The 27,559-nt window shown below is 48.2% G+C and overlaps 2 protein-coding genes across 4 annotated transcripts in view; both read left to right on the forward strand.

The window, feature by feature from the left end:
- The first annotated feature begins 371 nt into the window (after positions 1–371).
- NEIL2 (nei like DNA glycosylase 2) lies at positions 372–15,423 on the forward strand. The gene is made up of 5 exons (XM_060015268.1): positions 372–526; positions 2,377–2,516; positions 7,934–8,268; positions 12,458–12,657; positions 14,355–15,423. The coding sequence occupies exons 2-5, from the start codon at positions 2,379–2,381 to the stop codon at positions 14,714–14,716; spliced, it is 1,035 nt and encodes a 344-aa protein (XP_059871251.1). The 5' UTR covers positions 372–526; positions 2,377–2,378; the 3' UTR covers positions 14,717–15,423.
- A 462-nt stretch (positions 15,424–15,885) lies between these two features.
- Positions 15,886–27,559, forward strand: part of FDFT1 (farnesyl-diphosphate farnesyltransferase 1) — a 43,512-nt gene continuing 31,838 nt past the window's right edge. The window contains exons 1-2 of one of the 3 annotated variants that reach the window (XM_060015271.1): positions 21,495–21,623; positions 25,479–25,525. Coding sequence is in view for 1 of the 3 variants with exons in the window: in XM_060015270.1 (XP_059871253.1) it covers positions 21,525–21,623 (99 nt within the window). In the remaining 2 variants the exon portion in view is untranslated. Of the gene's footprint in view, positions 16,086–21,464; positions 21,624–25,478; positions 25,526–27,559 lie in introns of those variants that run through there. The other 2 variants (XM_060015272.1, XM_060015270.1) reach the window with 2 other exon arrangements.

Raw genomic sequence — 27,559 nt, forward strand, 5'->3', positions numbered from 1 at the left:
CTATTCAGCAACTTAATTTTCTCTATCTTCGTAAGACAATAAACGTTCCAAACGCGGTTTGCTTCTTCCCCCGCATCTGCTCAGACTCACTCTCTCTCCACCCTTTAGCCGCGACACTCGGCATTGGCCCAGCGTCCAGCGACCTCCTTAGGGGAGGAGCTCCGCACCTTCACCAGCTCTCCCAAGGGCGAGACCCCCCCCCCCTCCCGCCTCCCAGGACAGAGCCCCGCACCTGTTTGGACAACGAAATCCCGAACCCCACCCACGCAGGGCGAGCCCCGCCTCCTACGCTCACCGGGGGGCGGAGCCCCGAGCTACCCCACCCCCTCGAGGGAGGAGCCTCGCTCTACCCACTCCCCAACTCCAGTGAGAGGTCTGCTTCTCCCGCCTGCCTACGACAGAGTCAAGCGCGCACCCCGGGAGCAACCCGCGCGCACACGGGGCGCCGGGTGTTCCACGGCCCGCGCGGAGGCGGTCTGCGGGCCTCGCAGGCGCTGGGGTCCCGGCGTCTGCGGGCGAGGAGCCGGTAAGTCCCGCCACGAGTCCCGCTGCGGCGTCGCGGGACGTGCGCGGGTGGGGAGGGGGCGGAGCGGCGCGTCCTTGGCTGTAGCGGGTCCACCTCCTCCGTCGGAAAGCAGGGCTTTCCCCAGCTTTACCCTCGTCACCTTGTTACCGGCGTGAAAACTCAGTTACCGAACCTTTTAGAAGCGTCCCTCATGGAAACCCGCAGCCCGGGTTGAATTTTTCTTTCTTTTTTGGCTGTTTACCACTTTTTAACATTTCTCCCCCCCCCCCCCGACCGAGGCCACTGCACTGACCGTCAGTCCCGTCTCTGCGCCCGCTTCTCCCCCGCATCACCCCGAGAAGGCGCTGGGCAAAGCAGGCATTTTAGACTCTCCCGGGGGCGGCGGTGACGCCCTCTCCTCTGTCAGTGTGGTCCGCTAGCCAGCCCCTTACCCCGTTAACCCTCGGTTAACGAGGGTGCGCGGGGTGTCCCCTCGGGACCTGTGTCCCTTCGGCTTCTTATCTTTTAAGGCTGTGGTAGAGGCAGCTCGCTGCCCAGCTTTCCATCTCCATAAATAAACCCGAGAAAGAAACATGCCCTTGTGTCGAAAGATTTTAAGCGTCAGAGGCATTTCAGAGGGGAGCTTTTCCAGAAGCTTCCACGGTTGGAGAGACCAGGGCGCAGAGCTGGTAGAGGTTCAGGTCGGCTGCACTGTGGCCGGTCTTCCTGCAGCCCCGCAGTTTTGTCAGGAGAGCCTCTCGAGTGACTTGAAGGTCTGATTAGGGGCAATTGTACCTCATTTTAGTGAGTTTAAAGCACCATCAAATTAAAAGTACATATTATGGAACGTGCTGCTAATTAAACTCTGAGAAAGCATGGACTGTGAGAGGCACCGCCATTTCAGAGATTTTTAAATATTACTTAAAGTTACTGAAATGCAGTAGCTACCACTGTGCCAGGAAACTGCTTAGTTCTTTGGGTTTTCATCATAACTTGCAGTCTTGTGCAGGTGAGGAAACAGGTGGATAAGTAGGGTAAGGGTGGGGGGAATGCCTTCTGTGTCTTAGAAGCTGGGGTGCCGAGCGCTCAGGCCCAAACGTATGAATGCCTCCCGCACAAGCTCGCAGTGAACTTGGATGATTTGGGCAGGAAGAGGTGGGCGTCACAGGTCACCCTACATCACGGTTAAAATGGAGCCCCAGCTGTTTCTCAGTTACCAGGGATAATCTTCTCTAGGTAAGGCGGATGTGGCGGCTCCCTGATCTGACCTGATATGACCCTGTGTCTGCACCTGTCATGATTCTGAGCCCTGCATTGTTGTCACATACGCAGTGCTGCTACTAGCAGGGTGATCCTGGCAGGGCTGGATCTGCGTCTGTGTCTGTGTCCCTTACAGCCTTCTCTACCTCGACCATCTCGCCACTGAAAGAGGGGAGATAAAGCAGCAGCAGTGGGCTGGAATGATTGGTTTGGGGAGGCAGAAGGAGGACAGAGAAAGCCTGGAGATGAGTTAGGACCACAGTCCAGGAAACAAGTAACAAGGGTGGGCTCCCGTCCAGGCTGCCACAGGATCAAAGCGGAGGGCGCTTGTGGTGTGATGCCTGGCACACTGTTGGTGCTGCCTGAAGAAAGGCGAGAGAGGCTGGGATGGGGCAACGGTCCTCAGGAAGCTGGCTCACAGCCTGCCGCACCGGGGCTTTCTCTTTGATCCGACCCCCCCCTTCCCAGCACATTGCCTTTTTGGCCGTATATGCTCTTAAAGTTGATGGCAAAAAAAACCCAAAAAACGGCTGTGTGGAGCTTGGCACCCATCAGAAATGCTAGAGAAACCAGCTAAGTCAGTGGCCTCTTTTCCACATTTCTGCCTGCAGGGATGCCGGAGGGGCCGTCTGTGAGGAAGTTTCACCATCTGGTCTCTCCCTTCGTGGGGCAGCAGGTGGTCAAGACAGGGGGCAGCAGTAAGAAGCTGAACCCTGCGGGCTTCCAGTCCCTGTGGCTGCAGGACACCCAGGTGAGTTCATCATCTTCTGACGGGCTCGTTCCACAGCTCACCCCAGCGGGCCGACTCCATCAGCACACCTTGTACCGCCCCTAAATTTATCTCAAGACTTTTCATGCTGTCACTTCCTGGAGCCTGAGGCGACCATGCTGGGAGTCCACGCAGCTCCCCTTCTGACATTTCTCAGCCTCGGGTGAGCAGCACAGTAGCCTGTGGAACTATAAAAAATACATGTGCACGAGCTGGGTATTCACATTCAGCGTCTGGAGTGGTGGTGGTGACTCCGACAGACTGATGTGCACCTTGTTTGGAAACTGTGTTTAATTCTATGGGGCCAGCAAGGAGGTGAGGAAAGAGCATAGCATTCTGATCTGGGTTTCAGCCTGACTCATCTTTGCTCTGAGCATGAGTCAGAATTCCCTAAGGCAGCAGTCCCCAACCTTTTTGCCACCAGGAACCAGTTTCGTGGAAGACAGTTTTTCTACGGATGGCGGGGGCGGTGGGGTGGGGAGGGATGCTTCAGGCGGTAATGTGAGCGACGGGGAGCTGCAGATGAAGCTTCGCTCGCTCTTCTGCCCGCCACTCCCCTTCTGCTGTGCGGCCCGGTTCCTAACAGGCCACGGCCCGGCCCGGCCCGGTACCGGGGGTTGGGGACCCCTGCCCTAAGGGGCTTGCAGAGCTCTTTGTGGTCTGACTCATGCCTCCCTCTCTGGCCTGCAGTTCACCCTGCCCCAGATCTCTCTCCAATCATTTTGAACTATCTAGAGCTCCTCTCACAGTCCTTCATGGTGACGTGCTGCTCACCTGTGCGGGCAGGTCTTCCTTTTTCTCCCAGCTCCACCCCCATTCCTGTCCCTTCATGTTACCATGGTAATTCCTGGTCTCCTGGATTCGGCCTTGCCATCACATCCTCTGAGAAGCCTGCCCTGCCTGCTCTGAGTTGGAGAAGAGACTCTGCTGTGCTTCCCGGGCACCCTGTACCTCTTGTTGGATGCTCACTGCTGAATTTGTCCTGCCTGTTGAGTGGAGGAGACAAGTAAACAGGGCGCAATATTGTATTCCTGGCACCTAACTGAGTGCTCGGCACTTAGGAGGCATTTGGTAATTGGCGGTAGAAAAACCAAGGATTTCTGCTGCTTCTTAGCTGTGTGTTTCTAAGCAAGTTACATAACCTCTTAGCTCTAGTGTCTGCTAGAGTTGTAAAATGGGGATAAACACCTACCAGTTAAAATTGTTGAATTAAGCCGACTTTATGCCTGGCACATAATAGGTGCTCAGTAAATACTAGTCTCTGTCTTCCACCTTGCCCTTCTCTCACACACAGACACACACACACACACGCGCACACACACACACACACACACACCTGGCACATAATAGGTGGTCAGTAAATACTAGTTCTCTGTCTTCCACCTTGCTCTTCTCTCACACACAGACACACACACACACACACACACCTGGCACATAATAGGTGGTCAGTAAATACTAGTTCTCTGTCTTCCACCTTGCTCTTCTCTCACACACAGACACACACACACACACACACACACCTGGCACATAATAGGTGGTCAGTAAATACTAGTTTTCTGTCTTCCACCTTGCCCTTCTCACACACACGCACACACACACACACACACACACACACACACACACACCTGGCACATAATAGGTGGTCAGTAAATACTAGTTCTCTGTCTTCCACCTTGCCCTTGTCACACACACGCACACACACACACACACACACACACACACCTGGCACATAATAGGTGGTCAGTAAATACTAGTTCTCTGTCTTCCACCTTGCCCTTCTCACTCACACACACACACACACACACACACACACACGCTATAAAACCATTCTTGGTTAGAACTGGGAGAGGTCTGGAAGAGGTCTGCTACACCTTCATGTGTGTTTTCTGCATTTGGAGGTGGGGCTCAGGTGGGGGAGCGGTTAGCCCAAGCCGACATAGCTAGCAAGGGACAGAGACTGGAGCACAGGCCCCCTGACCTCCAGGTTTGTGCTGTTCCCGTGAGAGCACCTGGGCTCTATGTCCAGACTGTCCTGCAGAGTTTGCAGGACAGGATTAATGTCCCTTTGCCTCTGGGTCCCAGTGGCCGGGATCTTAGCACCTGCCTTCACAGAGCTGGCTTGCAGAAAATATTTACTCAGTAGCTGAGTGGACAGAAGAATGTGAGGCAAGGGAGCCTTGAGATGGATCTGGGCACTGGTTTCCCAGTAAACCAAGGCAGGGGTCAGTGTTGGGAGCCCAGAAGCCTAAGGGAGGTGGCCTTGGGGAGCTGCCTGGCATTTGGGTCCCTATCAGTGGGCTCCCTTTCTGTTCCTCTGTCCGTGGGTCCTGTTCTCAGGATCTGAGAGTTGAATTTGGAAGTTTAGACCTGTGTCCCTAAATGGGAAGCTGTTAGGTAACAATGAATGGAGGAAGGGAGCGTGTGATTAAGGCCCAGCTGGGGGCCTCGACATAGAAGAGGTCCCGTGGCCTGGAGAAAAAGCCTTCATGATGGAGATGGGACTTGAGTTGGACCTTGAAGGATGGAGGACTTAAGTGGGTCAAAAGGAGAAGAAAGGGCATTTCAAGTTTGAGAATCAGTTACAGATTCAAACATGGAGGTGGAATGAGCAGGGTGGGCTCGTGAGGCAGAGGAAAATTGGCTCCACTCTGTGCCGGCTGTTTATCTGGCATGGCCCTTCACTGTCCTTCCTTATAAGCTCTCCAGTTTCTGTGTCAGGAATTATGTATAATTGCTCATAACAGACTCAGAAGAGTGGCTTATACAAGTCAGGAGGTTTTTTTCCCCCTTCCCATAATGGGAAGTCCAGAGGAGGCAGTCCAGGATGGTGTAGGAGTGATGCAAGATCACTGGGGCCCAAGCTCCTGCTCTTCTCTCCCTGGGGTCTAGCCCTCATCCTCATGATGATGATGATAACATGGCAGCTGGGATTCCAGCCATTACATCCACATTCCAGGCAGAAAGAAAAGGCAGGAGAGAGCTGGAAACTGGTTCATCCATTTTAAAGAGATTTCGTGGAAACCACATTTGACCATTCCTGCACAATCTCACTGGCTTCCCCATCTGTAAGGGAGGCTGGGAGACGTAGGTTTTTAGCTGAGTATGTTGACGTTCCTGTAAATCAGTAGATTTGTTGGTAGGGACAAGGGGAGAGAGGGATATTGGGAGGCAGCCAGCAGTCTCTCCACACTTGGTCCCATATCATCTTCTCTTTTGTTTTAGCCTCTCATTTTGCAGAGCACACACTCCAGAGCTGCCTAAGAAAGCATTAGGGGTGGGAGGTAAATACTGAGTCCTTTCCGCCTGTTAATGTTTCTGTCCCATCCTAGTCTGGGTGGGTGGGACATCTGGAGATCAAATCCCACTGTATACTTAGACTTTATATCAGTCCTCCAATTAAAAAATATGTACAGCTTTGTTGAGGTGTAATTCACATCACATCCAGTTCACCCATTTCAAGTGTACAATTCAGTTTCTTGACACAGAGTTGTGCAACCATCACCATCATCACCTTCAGAACATTTCGTCACCCCCAAAAGAAGCCTCGTGCCCATTAGTCCTTTCTTTCACCCCAACTCTCCACCCCCAGCCCTAAGCGACCATTTTACTCTCTTTTCTATCCTACAGATTTCCCTTTTGGGGGGGCACTTCACATACTTGGAATCATGCCATGGCTTCTCTCACTGAGCATAATGTTTCGTAGGTTCATCCCTGTTACAACCTGTGTCAGAACTTCATTCCTTTTAAATCCTGAATTCCCTGAGGGAAGGAGCAGAGACTCACTCCTCTGTGTGACCCTCAGCACCTAGCACGCTGTCTGGCACGTTGTATAAACCCAGTTAGCAGTTAGAACTGAACTATCCATAGCGTCAGAGGAATTTAAAAGAGGGACGGCGGAAATTGCCATTGTTGGGAAGGGTGCAAGGGTCTCCTGACCTAGGCCTTTTGACCTGGTAAATGTTTTGACCTTGAGGGTCATCTGACAGATATTTTCATCAGCCTTATTCCAGCGTGGGTGAGTTGCACCGAGAAAGTGTTGCCTGGAGCAGATTCTCTTATGCCTGCTTAATTCCTTGCCCGGGTTTTTATGTGAGCTCAGTTAAGCCATTTCTGATGTGTGGCGGCAAACAACTGTGCTCAGATTTGCAGCTAAGCTATTCTGGAATTATTTAGAAAGATAATGCCCCCTTTGGGGGAGAGGCCTTCAAAAGACTGCTCCAGTGGTTAACTTTTATACTAATTGACAAATTGGAGATCTCATCAGAACGGTGATCTTTAAGTACGTACCTTTGGGGGTCAAAATATCACAGGCAGTTCCATTATGAATGCCAGATGTTTGGGGTTTAATTCTTGGAAAGACTGCCTGAATTTCGGGTCTTGCAGAACAGGCTTATCCTGGAATCGGGCCATGTACACATTACCTGCCAGGACTAGCAATATGGAGATAGAATACTCAGCAGCTGGAACATTCTTTTACACACATTTTCTGTTTTCATTTTCTTCTACTGCAATCGTGTTGATCGTCATTTTTGACTGTGAGGTCTCGTGTGGCCATTCCTTCTATCAAATCCAATTTCAGGGGGACGGTGGGGGCTGCAGAATTTGACAGTGGGTCGTCTTTAGCTGCTGTCAATTTGCGTGTGGTGTGTGTGTGTAGGTATGCTGATTATTTCTAACAAAGAAAAAGTATTATGAATTGAATACAGGAATGACAATTAGTATTTACTTATTAGCTAATTCATGAAAAAATTGGGAGTATTTCCCCTCAGGTATTCTAGGGTGGCCCTGCATCTAGCGTGCATCTATTTCATTGCTGAGCTGATTCTTCCACTTGCTTCTAATCACTTTGAAAACCATGTACTAAGTGCCCACATGGCTGGAGCAAAAAGGAAAAGGCAAGTCCCAAATATTCAAGTTGGGAAAGTTTCATGGAAGAAGCAAGAGGGGAGACATTTGCGTTAGGATAAATGTCTGTATACACCTCTTCCAGTCTTCCCCGTTCTGGGTAAGACTCAGTCTGTTTTGACTGCAGTAACAGAATACCTCACACCAGGTGGCTTATTAACAACAGAAATTTATTTCTCACAGTCTGGAGCATGGAAAGTCCAAGGTCAGGGTGCCAGCAGATTCAGTGTCTGGTGAGGACCCACTTCCTGGTTTGTAGACAGCCATCGTTTTGCTGTGTCCTCATGTGGAAGAAGGGTTGAGGGAGCCCACTGAAGTCTCTTTTATAAGGGCACTAATCCCATTCAGGAGGGCTCTACCCTCATGACCTAATCACCTCCTGGAGGCCCCACCTCCAGACACCATCACACTGGGGGCTGATTTCAACACATGAATTTTGGGAGGACACAGATAAGTCTATAGCAGAGCCTTAGATCATGTTCATCTTTTTCTAGGTCCATGGAAAGAAATTATTCCTTAGATTTGATCCAGATGAAGAAATCGTGTCCCCTGGCAACAACCCACTGTCAGAGCCTCTACAAAAAGAGTGGAAGGAAGAGGCCGGGCACCACCAGGAAGTCTCTGAGCAGTCCTCCCGGTTCCCAGGAGGAGACGATGCTGTCCCCAGTGGAGGTGATGGTCTGCGGTGTTTGTGGGGAGACACCCCTGCAGGAGGTGCCGAGAGGTGGCTGCAGGTCAGCTTTGGCTTGTTTGGCAGCGTTTGGGGGAACGAGTTCTCCAGAGCGAAGAAAGCAAACAAGAGGGGTGACTGGAGGGACCCTGTTCCAAGGTAAGGCGTGGTTGAGCAGGCCGTGGGCTGTGACTGTCGGCAGCTGTGCGGGGTCTGTGGGGTTCGCCAGGGCTCCGCTGTGCGGGCCTGGGCCGGGCTCTGCGGGCAGGCTGGGTGGTCTCCAGCAGCCTGCCGCCTAGGAGAGAGAACCCGCTCCTCTGCCCACTGAGATGGCAGGTCGACTGTGGTCTGCACCCAGAGAGGGATGGGGACCACCTGGCAGCTTAGAGAGCGGGGAGTACTTTCCCAACAAGCACAGCCCTTGAGGCTGGGAGGCCTCTGAACAACACGTTATGGCTTGACTAGTGCTCTCTGAATTTAGGGACAGAATTGCCCCAGTTTTCAGTCTGTTCATGTTGAGGAGAATATCGGTGCAGAAAGCTCTATCCATGTTCAGGATTCTTTCCTTAGTGTAGATTCCCAGAGGAATCATTGCTGGTCAGAGAGAATGAACGTTCTTATTGGTAGCACTGAGTTTTTTGTGTCCTTTTTATCAACTTGTAGGGGCTTTCGGACCTTGTGTGTTAACCTCTGTCATGTGTGGTGCTAGTGTTTCCAGCCTGTCTGTGTCCTTTGATGGTGTTTGTGCCTTTAGGCATTCAGGATTTTTAGTTTGTAGGTAGTGAGTGGTCAGTATTTTCCTTGATAGCTCTTAAGTTTTATCCTCTTGCTAAAGAAGGCTCCTTCTACCTCCAAATCAAAATACTTTTCTAGTTTCGTAATTATATATTTTTTCATGTCCAGAACTACAGTCTTTGTTTATGGTATTATGTAAGGCCAGTAAGATGCTTGGGACAATAAAAATAACTCAGATCGGGAGTTCCCTGGCAGTCCAATGGTTAGGACTTGGCGCTTCCACTGCCGAGGGCCTGGGTTTGATCCCGGGTCGGGGAGCTAAGGTCCCGCAAGCCGCATGGTGAGGCCAAAAAAAAAAGAGAGAGAGAGAGAAAAAAGAAAACCTCAGACTGGCTGGAATGGTGAGGAGATTCTTTTGACTCACAGACAGTTGACCCTTGAACAACACAGGTTTGAACCGCACGGGGCCACTTACACGGGGATTTTTTCAATAGTAATATTACATTGCTGCACGACTCACTCTGAGGTTGGTTGAATCCGTGGGTACGGAACCGTGGATACAGAGGCCGGCTGCAAGTTACGTGCGTGGATTTTCAACTATTCAGAGGGTCAGTGTCCCAACCCCCAAGTTGTTCAGGGGTCAACCACATTACAAGCTCAGAGGGAGTGCGGGCTGTGGCGTTGACGCAGGTCCAAGCCTTTGGCTTCACATTCTTGTGATTCTCCTGACTTTGCACTTTGCCACATGTTGCTTTTGTCCTTAGACCAGCAGCAGGAGACTCCTGCAGTTCCAGGCCTTATATCCACACAAGAAAAGAGGAAGAGAGGAGAGAGAGGGTCATTTCTAAAGTTCAGATGAGCAAGGAGAGCTTTCCCCGAAACCCCCAGGAAACCTCTCATGGCCCCGAAGCTGGGCTCGTGGGCTGATTCCGGACCCGGTCACCAGCCGGGGCGATTGGAACGCTCTTCCACTAACAAGGCTGGTCCTGCAGGCCTTCAGATTTATTGCCACACAGTGAACTCATGTCATTCACTTATTTTTGAATCTCTTCCTGTCACGTTATAACTCCTTCCATGTTGCATATTTTGCTTTGCCTGCCCCACCCCCTTTTTTTCTTTATTAGGCTTGCCTGAGTTTTATCTACTTTGTGGGTCTTTCAAATAATTAATAGTTTTGTATACTAACCACATGGAAGATTATTTCCTAATTTTTCAAATCTTTGAGTGTTTGTGGTCATCTTTTTTGGGTTTTTTTTGTTTTAATTTTTTTATTGGATTACGATCACGGTGGCAGCCTGTAAATTTTCTACTTTTGGCATCAAGATTTGCAGCCAAACACATAATTGATCTTTGCTTACGTTTTGTGTACATAAATGAAGATAGAATGTTCATTAAAAGTAAAACATTCTGACAAAAACCAAACAAACAAAAAAAGAAAAACATTCTGTAAATGTTAAGAACAGGTTATTGTTTTGATAGCTCAGCTTTTCTCTGTTTTTGTTTTTTGCGGTACGCGGTCCTCTCACTGTTGTGGCCTCTCCTGTTGCGGAGCACAGGCTCCGGACGCACAGGCTCAGCGGCCATGGCTCACGGACCCAGCCGCTCCGCGGCATGTGGGATCTTCCCGGACCGGGGCACGAACCCGTGTCCGCTGCATCGGCAGGCGGACTCTCAACCACTGCGCCACCAGGGAAGCCCTTTGCTTATTTTTTTTTGTTTAATATGCAAAACTTGGGAAGAGGATCATTGAAGTCCCCCAGGCTAGTTGTGGTTTTATAGAGTTTCTCCTTGTCTTTCGTTTTTGTTTCTGTGTTTTGCTGCCCTTGGTCCCAGGCATCAGGGTCCCTGACTCTCAAAGGTTCTTTGCAGCTTCATTATTAAACAATCCTGGACCCTGTCTCTGCCTTTAGCCCTAATTCTGCTTCTCTTTGATGTTAACAGTGCCACTCCATGTTTGGTTGGCTCACCCCCTGGTCTTTTTTCCACTTAGTTGTAGGTCTGTTTTTTCACTTATTTTAGGTATGCTTGCTATAAACAGTAAATAGCAGGCTTTTGTATCTCTTTAAACTCAGATGCAAACTCCTTGTTTTGAAATGGGCTAACTGTGCTATTTGGATTTTCTTTCATTTGTAGTTTTATTGTCCCTTGTTTTCTTTTTTCTGTTGGATTTATCACATTTCTTCCTTTTTTTAAAAATTAATTTTATTTTTGGCTGCATTGGGTCTTTGTTACTGTGTGCGGGCTTTCTCTAGTTGCGGTGAGTGGGGGCTACTACTCTTTGTTGCGATGCGTGGGCTTCTCATTGTGGTGCCTTCTCTTGTTGTGGCTCATGGGCTCTAGAGCACAGGCTCAGTAGTTGTGGCGCATGGGCTTAGTTGCTCCGCGGCATGTGGGATCTTCCCGGACCAGGGCTCGGACCTGTGTCCCCTGCGTTGGCAGGCGGATTCTTAACCACTGCGCCACCAGGGAAGTCTCTTTTCTTCCTTTTTTTTTTAAACCTCTGTTAATTTGGAGGTACTGCTATTCATCTTTATTCTTTTGGTAATAATATTATCTTTAAATGATATCTGTTTTTTTCCCTGAGTTAATAACTATCAAATTTTTAATAGTATTAAATTAATAATCTCTTCCCTTATTATTAACAATGGTATTTTGCTCACTCTCTTTCCCCCCTCCGTCTGAGATGAGACCTTTAAAATATTTCTACTTCTGTACTTTCCTGCCATTTCTACCCCATCTCTTGTGTCTGCTGAGATAGTTTAGAATTTTAGTTCCGTATTGTTAATTAACTACACTGTTAGTTATGTATAATTAAATTAATTAATATTAAAAACACACTAATATAGGTGTCTTTTTGTTCAGAGAATCCTTTCCTCACACTTGGATTACAGGTGCACTGTTATGATTGCAGGCCACTCGGATCTCACAGTAGACGTGACAGAGTCCAGTGCAAATCTTTCCATCCATCCTTTCCATCTCCCCTCCTCTTGAGATCCTTGCTGATTTAATTTCTGTTGGGATGTACTTTTCCTTGAGTAATTACCGCAGGTACTATGCGTAGGTGTTTTTCTGAGTCCTGTTCCTCTCAAGCTGTCCCTTTACTTTCACATAAGATACCACCCAGGTCAGATACGTGAGTCTTGGAGTCCAGCTGCAGCCCGAGTCTCTCCCCTCACAGAGTAGCCCGTTATTGCTTATCAGGGTTCGTGAGGTTTCTCCTGTGTCCCTGTTGGGGGCGGTGTGTGTATGTGTCTTTCTTGGTAGATCTTGCCCGGGACTGGGAGAGGTGCCTACCTGGCATCCGTTTCTCTGTCCTCCTTTCTTAACAAGCCCTGCTTTGTGCCATAGCCACACCTCCTGGACTTGAGACTTTTCTGTACGTCCCAAGTTGTCTTCTGCCAACACGTATTGTTATTATCAGAAAAAAGGAGAGAGTATCCATTTTCTTTTAATTACTCCATTTGGCCGTGAGAGTTTAACAATTCTGGCAGAGCCATCCCTGTTCTCCTCTGGGACCTTAGCTTCCCCAGATTATCCTGAGCGGAGTGGGAGCACGTGTGACCTGATGCTGCTGTCATAGCCCTGTGCACTGTGACCTCTCCTCTCTTCCCAGGCTGGTCCTGCACTTCGGCGGGGGCGGCTTCTTGGCCTTCTATAACTGTCGGATGGTGTGGAGCTCCTCTTCCCCGGTGGTCAGACCCACCTCTGACATCTTGTCGGAAAAATTCCATCGAGGACAGGCCCTGGAAGCTCTGGGCCGGGAGCAGCCCGTCTGCTATACGCTGTTGGACCAGAGATACTTCTCAGGCTTAGGTATGATGACGGCAGAGGGTGGTCCTGCTGACCGACCTAATGAAAAAGTCCCTCGTCCAGGAGGCAGGAAACTGGCACCCGCCACTGGTGTCAGTGATGCTGGACGATCACCTGGGCTCCTTAGCTCCACTTCCCTCGTTTTTAAAATGAGGGAGTAGATCAGGCCATTTCTAACTTCTCTCCTACCCTAATTATATTATCAGTCGTAGTCTGCCTGATAGCCACATTGGAGCATGACCTTCTAGAGGGCAGGGATCACGTCCCCTCCATCCTTATTTTTTTTTTAATTTATTTTTTGTTTGTTTGTTTGTTTTTTGCCGTACACGGGCCTCTCACTGCTGTGGCCTCTCCTGTTGGGGAGCACAGGCTCCGGACGTGCAGGCTCAGCGGCCATGGCTCACGGGCCCAGCCACTCCACGGCATGTGGGATCTTCCCGGACCGGGGCACGAACCCACGTCCCCTGCATCGGCAGGCGGACTCTCAACCTCTGCGCCACCAGGGAAGCCCTAATTTATTTTTTAATTGAAGTATAGTAGGATAAACGCAGACCCTGCACCCAGAGGAGCACAGGCTTCCAGGAGCGGCCTTTGGGGTAAATTAGCAAGAGAAATGCTGTGTAACCGGCTGTTGTTACAAACGATAATCAGAACAGCCGACATTTTTCAGGTGACTCCACTGTGCCAGGTACGTGGGTTCATCCTTATTGCTCTTCCTCAAGATGGCCACTTACTAGTTTTCCCTTCATTCAGATGAAGAAACTAAAGCAAAAGACACATTGCTGTAAGGGCACAGCTGAGATATGAAGCAGGTAGTCTGCTGGCGAATTTTAGAGAGAAATTTTGTGTGACTGTGAAGCTCTTGGAAAGAGCAGCCTTTTCACCTGTCCATCTGCTCCACACGTGCCAAACGCCTGGCCTCCACCGAGCTCACCTTCTCTCCTGAAGGAGAGGGTTGTTTAGTGACCCAGCAAGCATGGACTCAGCCCCCTGGAGCTAAAGATAGACTGTGATAAATGCCTAGTAGAAGTTAAAGAAAGTGCACTGTTGGGACATTTTGAAGAAACTTACTGATTCAGGAAGGAGAGGTCGAGGTTGACTTCACAGCAAATGAGGCAGGAGTAGGAAAATAATATAATAATACCTCCTAAACACTTTCTATATTTCAGGCATCATGCTTGACATTTTAAATAATAATAACAGCTAGTATTTACTGATTCCTCTCTACGTACCAGCACAGTGCTCAGCATTTGTATGTGTGTGTGAGAATTCTCATTTACTGCCCACAAAAACCGGGGAACCTACCCCCGCTTTACAGACCAGGAAACGGAAGCCTCAAGAAGGCAGGGAATTCACCAGGGTCAGGTAGCCGGGATCTGGTTGGGCCGGGATTCACAGCCAGGCACTCAGGTCCGGAGCCCATTTTGTTAATCTCTTTGCTGTAACATGGGCCACGCGTGAGTTTTATGTCATTTTGTCTTCACAACAACCTAAAGGGTAAGTGTTAGCAACTACTTTGCAGACGGGCCGGATGATTCAGTGTGAGGCTTGCCCGAGAGCTTCTCGGCCATGCTGGATCTTCCTGAGATGCTCTCCGCTGCCATCGTATCAGCTGCGCTCTGTTTTGTTAATTATGTGGCCAGCTTTCCTTATGGATGTGTCCTTTTTCCTTCCCTTGTCCCCTCCCTGCCTCCTTCCAGGGAACATCATTAAGAACGAGGTCCTGTTCAGAGCTGGGATCCACCCGCTTTCTCCCGGCTCACTCCTGGGTCTTCCGCGCCTCGAGGCCCTGGTGGACCACGTGGTGGCCTTCAGTGCAGGCTGGCTGCGGGGCAAGTTCCAGGGCAGACAGCAGCACACGCAGATCTACCAGAAGGAGTGGTGCCCTGCTGGGCACCAGGTTGTGAAGGAGGCACTGGGACCTCCAGGGGGCTTCCAGAGGCTCACGTGGTGGTGCCCCCAGTGCCAGCCCAGGTTGTCGCTGGACGAGCCAGAGCAGGTGCCGCCCTCCTCGGGTGCTCGGGCCCCTTCTATGCAGAGCCTTGCCCTTGAGGGACCGTGATGCCTGAGTGTCGCCACAGCGGTGGTGGGCAGGTTTGGGACTGGGGACAGGAATTGGGGGAGTGGGGTCGGGATGCCAGTGCTGTTGGTGTTCATCTCACCGGAGTTCAGGCTGAGGCAGTTTCCACAGGGTCCGATTTTGTTCTTTTCTAGTTCTGGTTAATTCTTCCTATCTAATCCCACCACTGTTGACAGATGAGGCAAATCGCGATGGCAGTTAAGGGGAAACCTCCTGGAGTGACAGTGGGGCGGCGAAAATGAGAGCCAGTGGAAGAGAGCTGAGCCAGCATCGCTTTGCAGGGGTTTGGTTTGGTTTGGTTTGGTTTTGGTTTTGAAACATTGGCTGGTGTTAAGTCCCTCCATTTGAGAACCAGGAAAAGGGAATTATCCTTCTTGGTTCCCCAAGAGGGATCCAGGGATGAGGGAGGCAGTAACAGGAGAGTGTTGCTCGGGTTCAGCCTCCTGCCTGGACCCTTCCCATGGGACAGAGATGCCAGGAGAAGGAGGGGAAATGGGGGGACCAGGGAGCTGGCCCCCTTCCCGGTGTGTCCATGGGCTTTAGAAAAAAGCGACTTGTTTCCTCCCCAAGGTGACGTGTTTGTGACAGTTGACATGCTCAACAGTGCAGGAATCCAGGTCGTTAGCAAAACCTAGAAGAAACCAGGACATGAAAATAAAGCTCTTTGTTACTTTGTGTTGTCACCTTTATTTGGCTGTAAAGGTTCTTTCACTGTACATAACTGAGCTCTTTGTGAAGATGCCGTTTAGGACTTGTTGGGTTGGTCGGATGGATCCATTTAAAAGGAGCAGGGCAGGGAGAAAGGTGAACATGCACCCTTATACTTGTCTGTCTTAAGTCACTGGGAGTTGTCCACAGCGGGGAAAGCCACCTTATGGCAGGCATTAGCTCAGGGCCAAGATGGTACCCAGACAGGCCATTTCCCGTAAGTCAACATCTGTCAGGGTCTGGAGTACAAGAGAGGGGTGGGCTGGACAGGCATCACAGCCTGCGTGCGGGTGGGCACCCACTGCGATTGGTAGAAAAGGGGAAATGCTGTTGCAGTTGCTGAGAAAAGCAGCGACACGACTAGAAACAGCCGTGGGTGTGGAAAGAAGAAGAGATGGGAGGGTCACCACGGTGATGGGCTCTTACAGTCAGCCGGCTGGATGTGAAAACAAGGGAGGGAGGGGGCTGAGAGCTGGAGGAAGCTGCCCCCACCTCGCCATTGAGACAGAGAGTCACGGGAGCTGAGCAGGTTCCGTGAGGAGACAGTCAGACCCTGTGTGCTGAGCTTGAGGCACCTGCACCTAAGTGGGGGGACGACACACCCAGGAAATGGGCCTGGCTCCCCACAAGTGCAGGCTTGCAGGTATGGATTTGGGAGCTTTCCTCACGGCTGAGGGTCGGTTCGAGAAGGTTAACAAGGCGATCATGCGGCATGAGAAGGATGGAGGTCACAGGGGAACCTTTAGAAGGTCTTTTGTTCAAGGGGCAAGAGAAGACAAGCCAATGGAAGATCAGATAAAACAGGAGGAAGGAACTTCGGGGGGCAGCCAGTGGTGCACACGTCGGAGAAGAGGCCTTCGAGTTTGACGGTTGGTTGAATTTGAGATCATGACCTCGATTTGGTCGAATTTGAGGTCATGACCTTCAAGAGCCATTTGTGTGGAGTGGTAGCCAGTCTGCAGGGGCTGAGGACTGGGTGGGAGCCCAGGGATCAGTGAGTGTGCTCTGCTCTTCAAGAAGGTTGTCCTTGAGGGACTTCACTGGTGGTCCAGTGGTTAAAACTACGAGCTCCCAATGCAGGGGGCCAGGTTCAATCCCTGGTCAGGGAACTAGAACCCACATGCATGCTGCAGCTAAGAGCCCACATGCCACAACTTAAAAAAAAAAGATCCAGCATGCCGCAACTAAGACCTGGCGCAGCCAAATAAATAAATGTTTTTTTTAAAAAAGGTTGTCCTTGAAAGAAATGAGAAAGGGGGTCAGGGAGGGAGAGTGATGAAAGGATGGGTGTGATGTGAGGATTCGTGTGTGATCAGGTGAGGGGAAATCCAGGAGGGAGAGAGACACCAGCGCCAGCACTTAGAGACGCCTGGGCTCCGGTGGGGAAAGAAAAGTAGACCCAGAGAAAACCAGCTGGCACAGAGTAGGAGTGGGGAGGTTTGTAACAGCTACGAGGGGAAGTTAGAGCCGCTTAGGGCTCAAGGGAGGGTTATAGAGCCACACTAGAGACCAGAGTAGTCGCTCCGTTTCCCAGCTTTGTACAGCAGTCTCCAGTAGCTTAGGGTCAAAAACAAAGAGGGATGCTGGATGAACCCACAGTTGAAGGTCGTCAGGGTATGAACGGTAGAAGTCCAAGAGGGCAAAGGAGAATCCTTATTTTTTTAAGTTGTTTAAAATTATTTTAAAAAATACATCAAAAGATTCAAGCCATACAAAAGATTATAGAGCAAGACATGGAAGAATAATCCTCAGTCTACCCTGTCCTCTTAGGAGCTGACATCATTTCTCTGACTTCAGTCTGTATTGGGGGAAAATAGCACCTAGCAGTTGAGTTGTAAAGGCTGATGGCCGCACCATGAGTTCTGCATCGGAACTGCATAGACTGGGTTCCGCATGGAAGCAGCGGGGAAGCGGAAACGTGGACTGCCAACAGAAAGCACAGCTACTGCAGCCCTCTGCGAGGTTATCATTCATCCTGGCAGGAGGCTCTCGGCGGAAAGTCTCAAGTTACTTCTGCAAAGGGGAAAGGCAGGGATAGCAGAGGTGGGCTGAATGAGGGTTAAGAGAAGAGGATGGTGGTACAGAACCTACAGGGCTGGCGAGGTGAACAGTGGGAATGACTCCTGTGGCCTGCGTGCCTGTTGGACGTAAGGAAAGGCTGCAGTTGAGGGATGGGGTACAGAGTCAGCGAATCCCAGTTTCACTTAGAAGAGAGAGAGGTGATGCATTTGGACTCAGCAGATTCCAGGGTAAAGAGTTACTTATGAGCTGGAGTTTCATGATGACTGACGTTGTAAAAAACTTGCAATTTTGTGTGAGGTTTCAGTGGCCTTAGCCATCTAATAAATATTTTTTAAATGCCTCCTAAATGCTAGTTCTGGGAATACAATGATAAACAAGACAAGAAAACTTCTGTACTAGTAGGAGGAGGCGGGCTTGTTACAACAGTGTTAGAAGCACTTTAGTAGGTTATTGTAAAGTGCTTTTTGTGGGGGGGCGGGGGATTGGATAAGTGACTGCCCGTCTGTGTTCTAAAAGTTCCAGTACAGTCCCTATTTCAAGCCCTGGTATTTAATAAGAAGTAATGGAGACTTCTTAAGTGGCAAGTACTGTGCCAGGTGCCCTGTTTAGACACTGTCCCTGACCTTGAGGGGTTCAAGGTGAGGTGAAGAGTCAGACAAGGGATAATTAACATACAGAAAGTTCAGGATGAGAGTGACCGCTGGACATCATTGAAGTACTGAGGTTTGTGGAAATAAAGACCACCAAAATAAGAAGAAGCAAGTGAGGCCCTTTATTCAGAACTGCTATAGCAAGGGCATCAGCCCCCACCACTTGCATGTGGCAGAAACTCAGAGGCAGGCAGGGAGTGGGAAAACTTTATCAAAAAAAAAAAAAAATGAACTCATCATTGTGCTCTGATGGGACGAAGTTGGCAAGGGGATGCTGGAAGCAGACTAACTCGAAGTGGGCTGTCTTACGTGATTGGTTTGGGGAGCATGTTTGGCTTTCTGTGGTTGGTCCTGAGTTGGAAGTGGAGGCAAAGAATACAGAAGCAATTGATCAAGTCCTGACTATTCCAGGCCAGTTGGTGCAGGGGCTGTGGGACAGAACTGTGATACTGTATATGGTCTGGTCACTGTCCGTTTGTCCATTCCCACAGTCTCTGGCTGGGCACCTGGACCCGACTCCGGAGCTGAAGGAGGCTCCAGCTGTGCCTAGTAAACAGCAGCACCGTGCCAGATGCTTCTGTCTCTCCCTCTTTGGGAGGGAGGTGGAACCTCATCTACTTTGTCTCTGTTATTTCCAGTATCTGCCACATTGTTGTCGGTGCTCAGTGGGTGTTCGTTAAATCTGAAGAACAGATAAAGGAGAGGCCAGGGAGCTTCAGAAGAGGGTTCCTGAAGCAGGGGAGTCCACCTGAGCTGTAATGAAGGCGTGGCAGGTAGCTTGGTGAGGATGGAGGAAGGGCATTCAGGGCAGGTGAATTACTTGAGTCCTGGGGTATGAACTACTGTGGCCTGTGCGGTGAGTGCTGCCAGGGCTGGATCAGGGTTTGAGAGTTGTCGAGTGACTGAATAGGAGGCTGAAATCCAAAGGGAATGTAGGTGACAAATGACGGGAGGATTTTTATTCTATGCCAGAATTCTCAGATTTTATCTTGAAAGGCATTTCCTTTGTGCAATTTAAAATTGAAAGAAGGGAATGTTTTTTCTACAGGGTCCTTTTAACTGGCAGGGGAGTGCTAAAACTCTTAGCTTTATGTCTTCTGGCCAAAAGCAGTATGCAAGTAGAGATATAAAGTTATAACTTGACAAAGTTTAAAAAAGGACCAAACATCAGATACAACGCAAAGAAATTGTAGGTAAATGAGTCAGTTCTCAGTGAAGCTCCCTTCAGTCTGTTTTTCTGTGTTGCCAGACTGGACTCATGGAACCAAAGTCAAGAAGCCCACAGGGTCTCACCTTAAGCTAATTAAAATCATAATACCTTATAAAATAAAACTGAAAGATTGAGATTACTCAAGCTGTTACATGGGAATGGATAGAGAGAGAGAGATGGTAACCTGACCTGTAACAGTTTGAGAGAGAAGGTGGGGCTTGAACCTCCCAGGAGCAGAGAGGAAAGATTAAGAGGAGAGATGTTTGTTTCTTGGATTCCAGAGAACTGTTGAATGACTTACAAAGGGCAGGTGTAGGGAGAGAAAGGAGGAGTTAGGGATGACATTTGGATTTTATAATTAGGCAACTGGGAGGCTGTTAGTGCCATTCACAGGAGAAGCAGTCTCAATGGGAGAGAGAGTCCAGTTAGGGCAATGTTAAGTTTGCAATGCTGAGGGGACATCAAAGAGTTGCACTGTTCTGGAGGCTTGGGGGTATGTGAGCAAACAAAACAAAGTCTGTCGTCATTGAACTTATATTCTAGCAAGGAAAAACAGACACTGAACATCGTAAGTAAACTATGTATTTTATATCAGAACGTGATCAGTGCTGAGATAGGCTGGGACCTGAGACCCTTTCCTGTAGTGCTTGCACCTGGACAAATGAGCAACAGAATACAAAGAAACTATAAGGGACTAAAAATAACTGCGTGGGCAGTTGGGGCAAATCCTGAACAATAAGATACAAAAAGACCAAAACCCAACTGGCACTTCTGAGGCGCCAGGGACAAAAGCAGGTACTACATGATCCCTGCACACAGTACCACCGAAGGGGTGGGCAGACCACCTAAGCCGCCCCTCCGGCCCCACCCACCACCCACTGATCTGCCTCTACCTCCCCCCCATTTAAGGAACAAGCTCTCCCCCCTTCAGAGAGTGAGCAGGGGAACCGGTTACTTGTCTTCACTCCTTGGAGTCCCAGTAACGCCTTGCCTGAATTCCTGATCTGGCTTCATCAATTTCTATTGACTAAAGAGTCCAAAGACCTTAGTCAGTAACACTAGGACGGGAAAAACTAGAGCAGGCCGGGGAGTCAGCAGTGGTGAGGGTGAGGCAAGCTGTAGTATAAAACAGTGTGATGGGATGGGCCTAAATGAGGTGAGGGTTCAGCAAAGACTTGAAGGAGGTGAACGAGTTAGCCAATTGCATATCCGGGGGAAAAAATATTACAGGAAGAAGGAAGTGTAGACAAGTCCTGGGGCCAAGGAGGGAGGGGTTTGAAAATGCAGGTGAGACGTAATGGGGATGGAGGGCTATTCGTGCAGAGCTTTTAGACCCTCGTGGGGACTTTGGCTTTTACCGAGTAAAATGGACAGATACTGCAGGGTTTTTAGGCAGTGATGAGAGCTGCCTTAATTTTTAAAAGGATCACTGATTGCGGTGTTAAAATAGATTTGGTCGTTGGGGTAGCACGTATTTTTCCAGGGCTTGTGAGTGCTCTAGGATCGAGATAAAAATTTCCACATCACCCTTTGATAGGCCGTAGAAACGCTTCAGATCCTTTTTTGGGACAAAATTTACGTGCTCGAAGCCTCAGGCTGATTGCACCCATTCGAGGCGCGGCTGTGAGCCGAGCGCGTCCCGGAAGAGCTAATCTGCCTGGCAGGACAAACACGTGGAGGGCTTAGCGGGCTCTGGCCCGCTGGGCTCTCAGCTAAAGCCCGTTCGGAGCCAGCCTCCCACGCACTGAGCTCCGCCTCGGGGGACTTCTCAAAGTCTCGGTTCGCTCCTCCAGCCCTGCACTGGGAAAACAGAGGAAAGCAAAGGCCCGCCTCCATTAGGAGCACCAATCCCGCTCGCCTGCCTCTTTCTCTCCCTCCAATTAGCTTCTAGGATGTGGTCCTCACGCCAGACACATCCCGCCGCCGATTGGCCGGCATCTTGCTGGTGCGAGCGGCCCAGGCCAATCAGCGCTCGCCAGTCCACCCCGCGAGCCCACGGGCAGCGGCGCGAGAGACCGAGGCCAGTTGAAGTTGGTTGGGAAGTGGGCGTGGCGCCGCCGCGCGGGGCTCGCCTTCGCCGCGCTGGGCCCGCCTCCGCCCCGCCCCAACCGCCGACTAATCCTTCTTTGGTTGCGGGTAGGGGCCATCCCGAGGTATCCGCGAGGTGAGCTCCGAGGTCCGACAGTTCGCCGCAGCCAGCATGGAGTTCGTGAAGTGCTTGGGGCACCCCGAGGAGTTCTACAACCTGCTGCGCTTCCAGATGGGGGGCCGGCGGAAGGTGATGCCCAAGATGGACCAGGTGGGCCGAGCATCCCTGCATCCCGGCGGAGCCGGGAGGCTGCGCGCGACCGCCGGCTTCTGGGCCTGGCCGGTAGGGCCCAGAATCGAGGGCCAGGGTTGCGGCCAACGGGTGCCAAACGCCTCGGGCTCCCTCCTTCCCTCGGGGGAGCAACCCCCTGACCCCTGTCAGGCGGCCCTGCCCTTCCAGCCTGGTTCCCCTCTCCTTAATCAGATGTCGGGCCCAGCTGCCCTTGGTCTCCTAGGCATCCGCCCCCATCCCCAAGTTGTCTTGCTGCCTAAAATGTTAATGTTCGTTCACGACATTGGTTTTCAAGTAGTTTTGCTTCATATTGCGTTCTGTCCCTGAGATAGATGTTTTTCTGGGTTCTAATATGTGGGTTACAAAACTGAGACTGCATGGGTAGATTAAGTGGGAGAGGACGTGTGAAAGAATTTTGTGAACGTAATGAACTATGCAAATGTCACGAATACCTTTTCTGGAATGAAACCTTACTCATCCTTCCAGTTTTCAGTTACACCACCTCCATAAGCTTCTCCCCCTTTCCTGCAGTCTGATCAAGCCCTTCTTCCTCAGTGCTCCCTGAGGTTTTTAGAATACTTGTCTACTTTTGCAAGTTCTTATTAATTTTCTCTATATCTGTCGATTAGTTACCCTGTTGGCTGCTTGAAGGCCAGACTTGGTTTTATTTATATTTCACCTTCCTCACTCCTGTACCCTTTGTTAAATGAATACTTACAAAGGTATTTATTCCAACAAGAAAATCATTAAGTGATTATTGAATAAATAGACACATTCAACTGAATTAGTGGGGTTATATCAAAAGTTCTAAATTCTTTTCCCCAATGGAAGTAACACAAAACCGTCCTGTGTTTATACTCTTAGTTGTTGTTCTTTATTAAAACACTTCAGTTTCTCATCAGAAAGAAAAGTTTTCCCTTTGCCTTATAACTCAGAATCCTTCTCATCCTTCAAGGTCTGGCTTCTGTGAATACCACCTCTGTTGACCATTCAGCAGATATTTATTAAACATCTGTTCTGCTTTAGGCTTTATACTGGGTGCAGAAGGGCAGGATAACATGTATAGACAAATAAGACACCCAAAGAGCTCATTGTCTTGTCAGGTCGATAAAATGTTATAAAATTGTTCATAGAAAGCTTAGGAAGTCACCATAACGAGATGCCTTTTAATGTTACCTGTGACCCTCCCTCGACCATTTTCTCTAGCACTGTTTCACCTTATATCAGTCCCATAGTCTTGTATTGCGGTTATTTGTCTATGGGTTTTATGTTCCCAAAGTACCTTTCAGATTTAAGATTCTATGTTTGATTCTGGACTTTAAGCTATTTGAAAACAGGAGTCTTGTTTGATGTACCTTTAGTGAATTAATGAACAAAAGGTGGATGCAATGCCCTCAAGATACCTCTAGGTTTTTAAACAAGAGAAACTTAAGTAACTGTGGCAGAATATAGTAAATGCCATAAGGAAATTCACAGAAGGGAAAAATCACCGCTGGCTGGGATAGGGGATTAATCTTTTGAGGGATGCCTAAAGGAAATACAGCCTTAAATTTCTCCTGTGCCTTGATCAATAGATATTTGTTTAATTAGGAGATTCTGGCTAAGAGTTCTTACTTGGCCCTTTCCTGAAATTATTTGCAGATACTTATGTTACTGTATATTTGTGTGTTTTGGGGGAAAAAGAATTCTGTTCACTATTATCAGATGCTTCCAGGGATCTGTGACCCAAAACAGAAAAATAGTCACTGCTTTACAATCCAGGATATACAGTTTCCTGAACACCTCCTGTGACAGGTAATTCACTACCTCTGGAGACTGCCCATCTCCAGAGAGTTCTGGTTTTTAGGAGGTGTTATCTTACAGTGAGGGAGGGAGCCTGATTCCTCCAGCTCCATTTTTCTTTCTCAAGATTGCTTTGGCTATTCAGGGTCTTTTGTGTTTCCATACAAATTGTAAAATTTTTTGTTCTAGTTCTGTGAAAAATGCCAGTGGTAGTTTGATAGGGATTGCATTGAATCTGTTGATTGCTTTGTGTAGTATAGTCATTTTGACAATATTGAGTCTTCCAATCCAAGAACATGGTATATCTCTTCATCTGTTTATGTCATCTTTGATTTCTTTCATCAGTGTTCTACAGTTTTCTGAGGACAGGTCTTTTGCCTCCTTAGGTAGGTTTGTTCCTAGGTATTTTATTCTTTTTGTTGCAGTGGTAAATGGGATTGTTTCCTTAATTTCTGTTTCTGCCCTTTCATTGTTAGTGTATAGGAATGGAAGAGATTTCTGTGTATTTTGTATTCTGCAACTTTACCAGATTCATTGATTAGCTCTAGTAGTTTTCTGGTTGCATCTTTAGGATTTTCTCTGGATAGTATCATGTCATCTGCAAAGTGACAGTTTTACTTCTTTTCCAATTTGTATCCCTTTTATCTCTTTTTCTTCTCTGATTGCCATGGCTAGGACTTCCAAAACTATGTTGAATAATAGTGGCGAGAGTGGACACCCTTGGCTTGTTCCTGATCTTAGAGGAATTGCTTTCAGTTTTTCACCATTATGAATGATGTTTGCTGTGGGTTTGTCATATATGGCCTTTATTATGTTGAGGTAGGTTCCCTCTATGCCCACTTTCTGGAGAGTTTTTATCGTAAATGGGTATTGAATTTTGTTGAAAGCTTTTTCTATATCTATTGAGATGATCATATGGTTTTTATTCTTTAATTTATTAATATGGTGTATCACATTAATTGATTTGTGTATATTGAAGAATCCTTGCATCCCTGGAATAAATCCCACTTGATCATGGTGTATGATTCTTTTAATCTGTTTGTTGGATTCTGTTTGCTAGTATTTTGTTGAGGATTTTTGCATCTATTTTCATCAGTGATATTAACCTGTAATTTTCTTTTTTTGTGATATCTTGGACTGGTTTTGGTATCAGGGTGATGGTAGCCTCATAGAATGAGTTTGGGAGGGTTCCACCCTCTGCAATTTTTTGGAAGAGTTTGAGAAGGATAGGCGTTAGCTCTTCTCTAAATGTTTGATAGAATTCACCTGTGAAGCCATCTGGTCCTGGACTTTTGTTTGCTGGAAGATTTTTAATCACAGTTTCAATTTCATTACTTGTGATTGGTCTGTTCATATTTTCTATTTCTTCTTGGTTCAGTCTTGAAAGGTACTTTTCTCAGAATTTGTCCATTTCATCCAGGTTGTCCAGTTTATTGGCATATAGTTGCTTGTATAGTCTCTTATGAGCCTTTGTATTTTTGTGATGTCAGTTGTAAATTCTCCTTTTTCATTTCTAATTTTGCTGATTTGAGTCCTCTCCCTTTTTTTCTTAATAAGTCTGGCTAAAGGTTTATCAATTTTGTTTATCTTCTCAAAGAACCAACTTTTAGTTTTATTGATCTTTGCTATTGTTTTCTTTGTTTCTCTTTCATTTCTTTCTGCTCTGATCTTTATGATTTCTTTCCTACTACTGACTTTGGGTTTTGTTTGTTCTTTCTCTGGCTGCTTTAGGTGTAAGGTTAGGTTGTTTATTTGAGATTTTTCTTGTTTCTTGAGGTAGGATTGTATTGCTATAAACTTCCCTCTTAGAACTGCTTTTCCTGCGTGCCATAGGTTTTGGGTTGTCGTGTTTTCATTGTCATTTGTTTCTAGGTATTTTTTTTATTTCCTCTTTAATTTCTTCAGTGATCTCTTGGTTATTTAGTAGCGTATTGTTTAGCCTTCATGTGTTTGTATTTTTTACAATTTTTTTCCTGTAATTGATTTCTAATCTCATGGTGTTGTGGTTTGAAAAAGATACTTGATACGATTTCAATTTTCTTAAATTTACAGAGGCTTGATTTGTGACCCAAGAGGTGATCTATCCTGGAGAATATTCTGTGAGTACTTGAGAGGAAAGTGTATCCTGCCACTTTAATTATATAAATATCAATTAAGTCTGTTTGGTTCATTGACTTTTTTAGGCAGTCTCACCATGCTGTGGACTTAGAACCATGGTCAGCCCAGATCCCTTCAAGGTCTGTTCTTCCATCTTGATGTCCTCCTGAAAGACTTTTTAAACCTAGATCTTTACCTTTTAGGTAAAGGGTGTCATAATAATGGCTAACATTTATTGTGCTCTTACTGTGTGCCCAGTGCCTCCTAACGTGTATTATTTAAACCTTCCAGTAACCCTGTGAGGAAGCTACTATTATTTTTCCTGTTTTTATAGATGAAAAAAAAGGCACAGAGAGGTTAGTTATTGCCTGAGGTCCCACAGCTGTTCACTGGTGGAGACCGCCTTTGACCCTGGCAGTCTGAGTCCAGAGCTCACTCTCTTGACCCCATCATGCTGCTGGTCATTAAGGTGATGGGCCAGAGAGTCACATTAAGCAGAGGGTCGTCCAGATTCAGCTAAAAGCTGAACACGCTTTGTGTGATGGACACAGACTGGAAACCGTGTATCCTCAGTCGGTTCCCAGCCTGATGGAGAGCAGGTGTACAAAAGATACCTAGGAAGTGCCAAGTCATCTTAAGTACGTTGAGATTTCAGGAAATTTTAGTGAAGTAGAACTGTTTTACAGTGAAAAGTCTTTAAAAAACACAGAAGTGCTTTGCAAAGTGTAGGGCCTTGAAAAGAGGTATTAGATTTAGATTAGTGGGGGAGGATCCTCTGTGGGGAAAGCCAGTATGAGCCAGTCATGTAGGTAGGACTAAGCACAGTGTGTGTGGCTGGAATTGAGTGCAAAGTGCAGTGGGTACATGTGGGAGTCCAGGAGCTGAGCTGTATTCCGTGAAGCAGGCAATGGTCAGATGCACCTGTGGCACTATGAAAGCAGTAGTTTTGGAACAGTAGTTTGGCAGGTGAATGGAATTAGGGGATTAAACTGTGAGAATAATCAAATTAATAACGATAATAGTAATATTAATAGACAGCATTTATTGAGTTCTGTGTTCCAGGCACTGGAGAAGCTCTTGAAGTCTGTTATGTCAGTGTTATCAGTTAGCTTTCGTTGGGTAACCACCCCAAAACGGAGTGGCTTAATTCTGGAGACTGGGTGCACAACAGTGTGACTTAGCACTCCTGAAGTGCACGCTCACAAATGGTCAAGATGGTCAATTTCATGTTACGTATATTTTACCACAAGTAAAAAACCAAACTCAGTGACTTAAAATAACAACTGTTACTTAGTTCACAGTTCTCTTGGAGAGCTGGGGTGTCCTGGTCTGGGCCAACTTGAGTGATTTCTACTGGGTTTGCTCAGCTGGCTGGTTGGCATGTGGCTGGACCATCTGATTAGCAGGCTGTAGGCCGGAACATTGAGGGGAGGCTGGGCCCTGTGTGTCTCATCCAGCAGGCTAGCCTGGGAACTCTGCTCTATTGACTAGAATCATGCAAACCCCAGTGTGCGCGCACTCTTCCGCTTTCTGCTTGACTCACAGTTGCTACTGTCTTCTTGGGTAAAAAAAGTCACAAGGGGAGCCCAGGTGCGAAGAGGTGGAGATAGACTCCACCTCCTGATGGGAAGAGCCACAAACTTTGACCATTTTGTAACTTACCATACTTAGTCGATCTTGATGACAACGCTAAAGAGGTAAGTGCTATTGTTACTGCCAGTTTACACATCAGGAAACTGTGGCGGAAAGGAGTTGAATTTGGAAGCTCTCGAGTGGTGGTTCCATGATGCCATCCCTGGCCTGTCTGAAGACCTTCATGCTTCCACTCTGGAGGCCACCCAGAATAAAGAGCACAGGCTTTGACTGGTCCCAGAGAGCTGATCGCATTCCAGTGCTGTCACGTGTGCACCAGACACTTCACGGGCACACAGCAATTTCTGGCTTCTATCTGCCCTTCCCAATTCTGTTGTGCATTTCCTCCCTCCCTCCCTCCTTCCTATCCTTCCTATATTCATTTAACAAACATCTGGCCGCCG

This window comes from Delphinus delphis, chromosome 6, assembly GCF_949987515.2.
Source record: "Delphinus delphis chromosome 6, mDelDel1.2, whole genome shotgun sequence".
In the NCBI taxonomy this organism is placed as follows: Eukaryota; Metazoa; Chordata; class Mammalia; order Artiodactyla; family Delphinidae; genus Delphinus; species Delphinus delphis.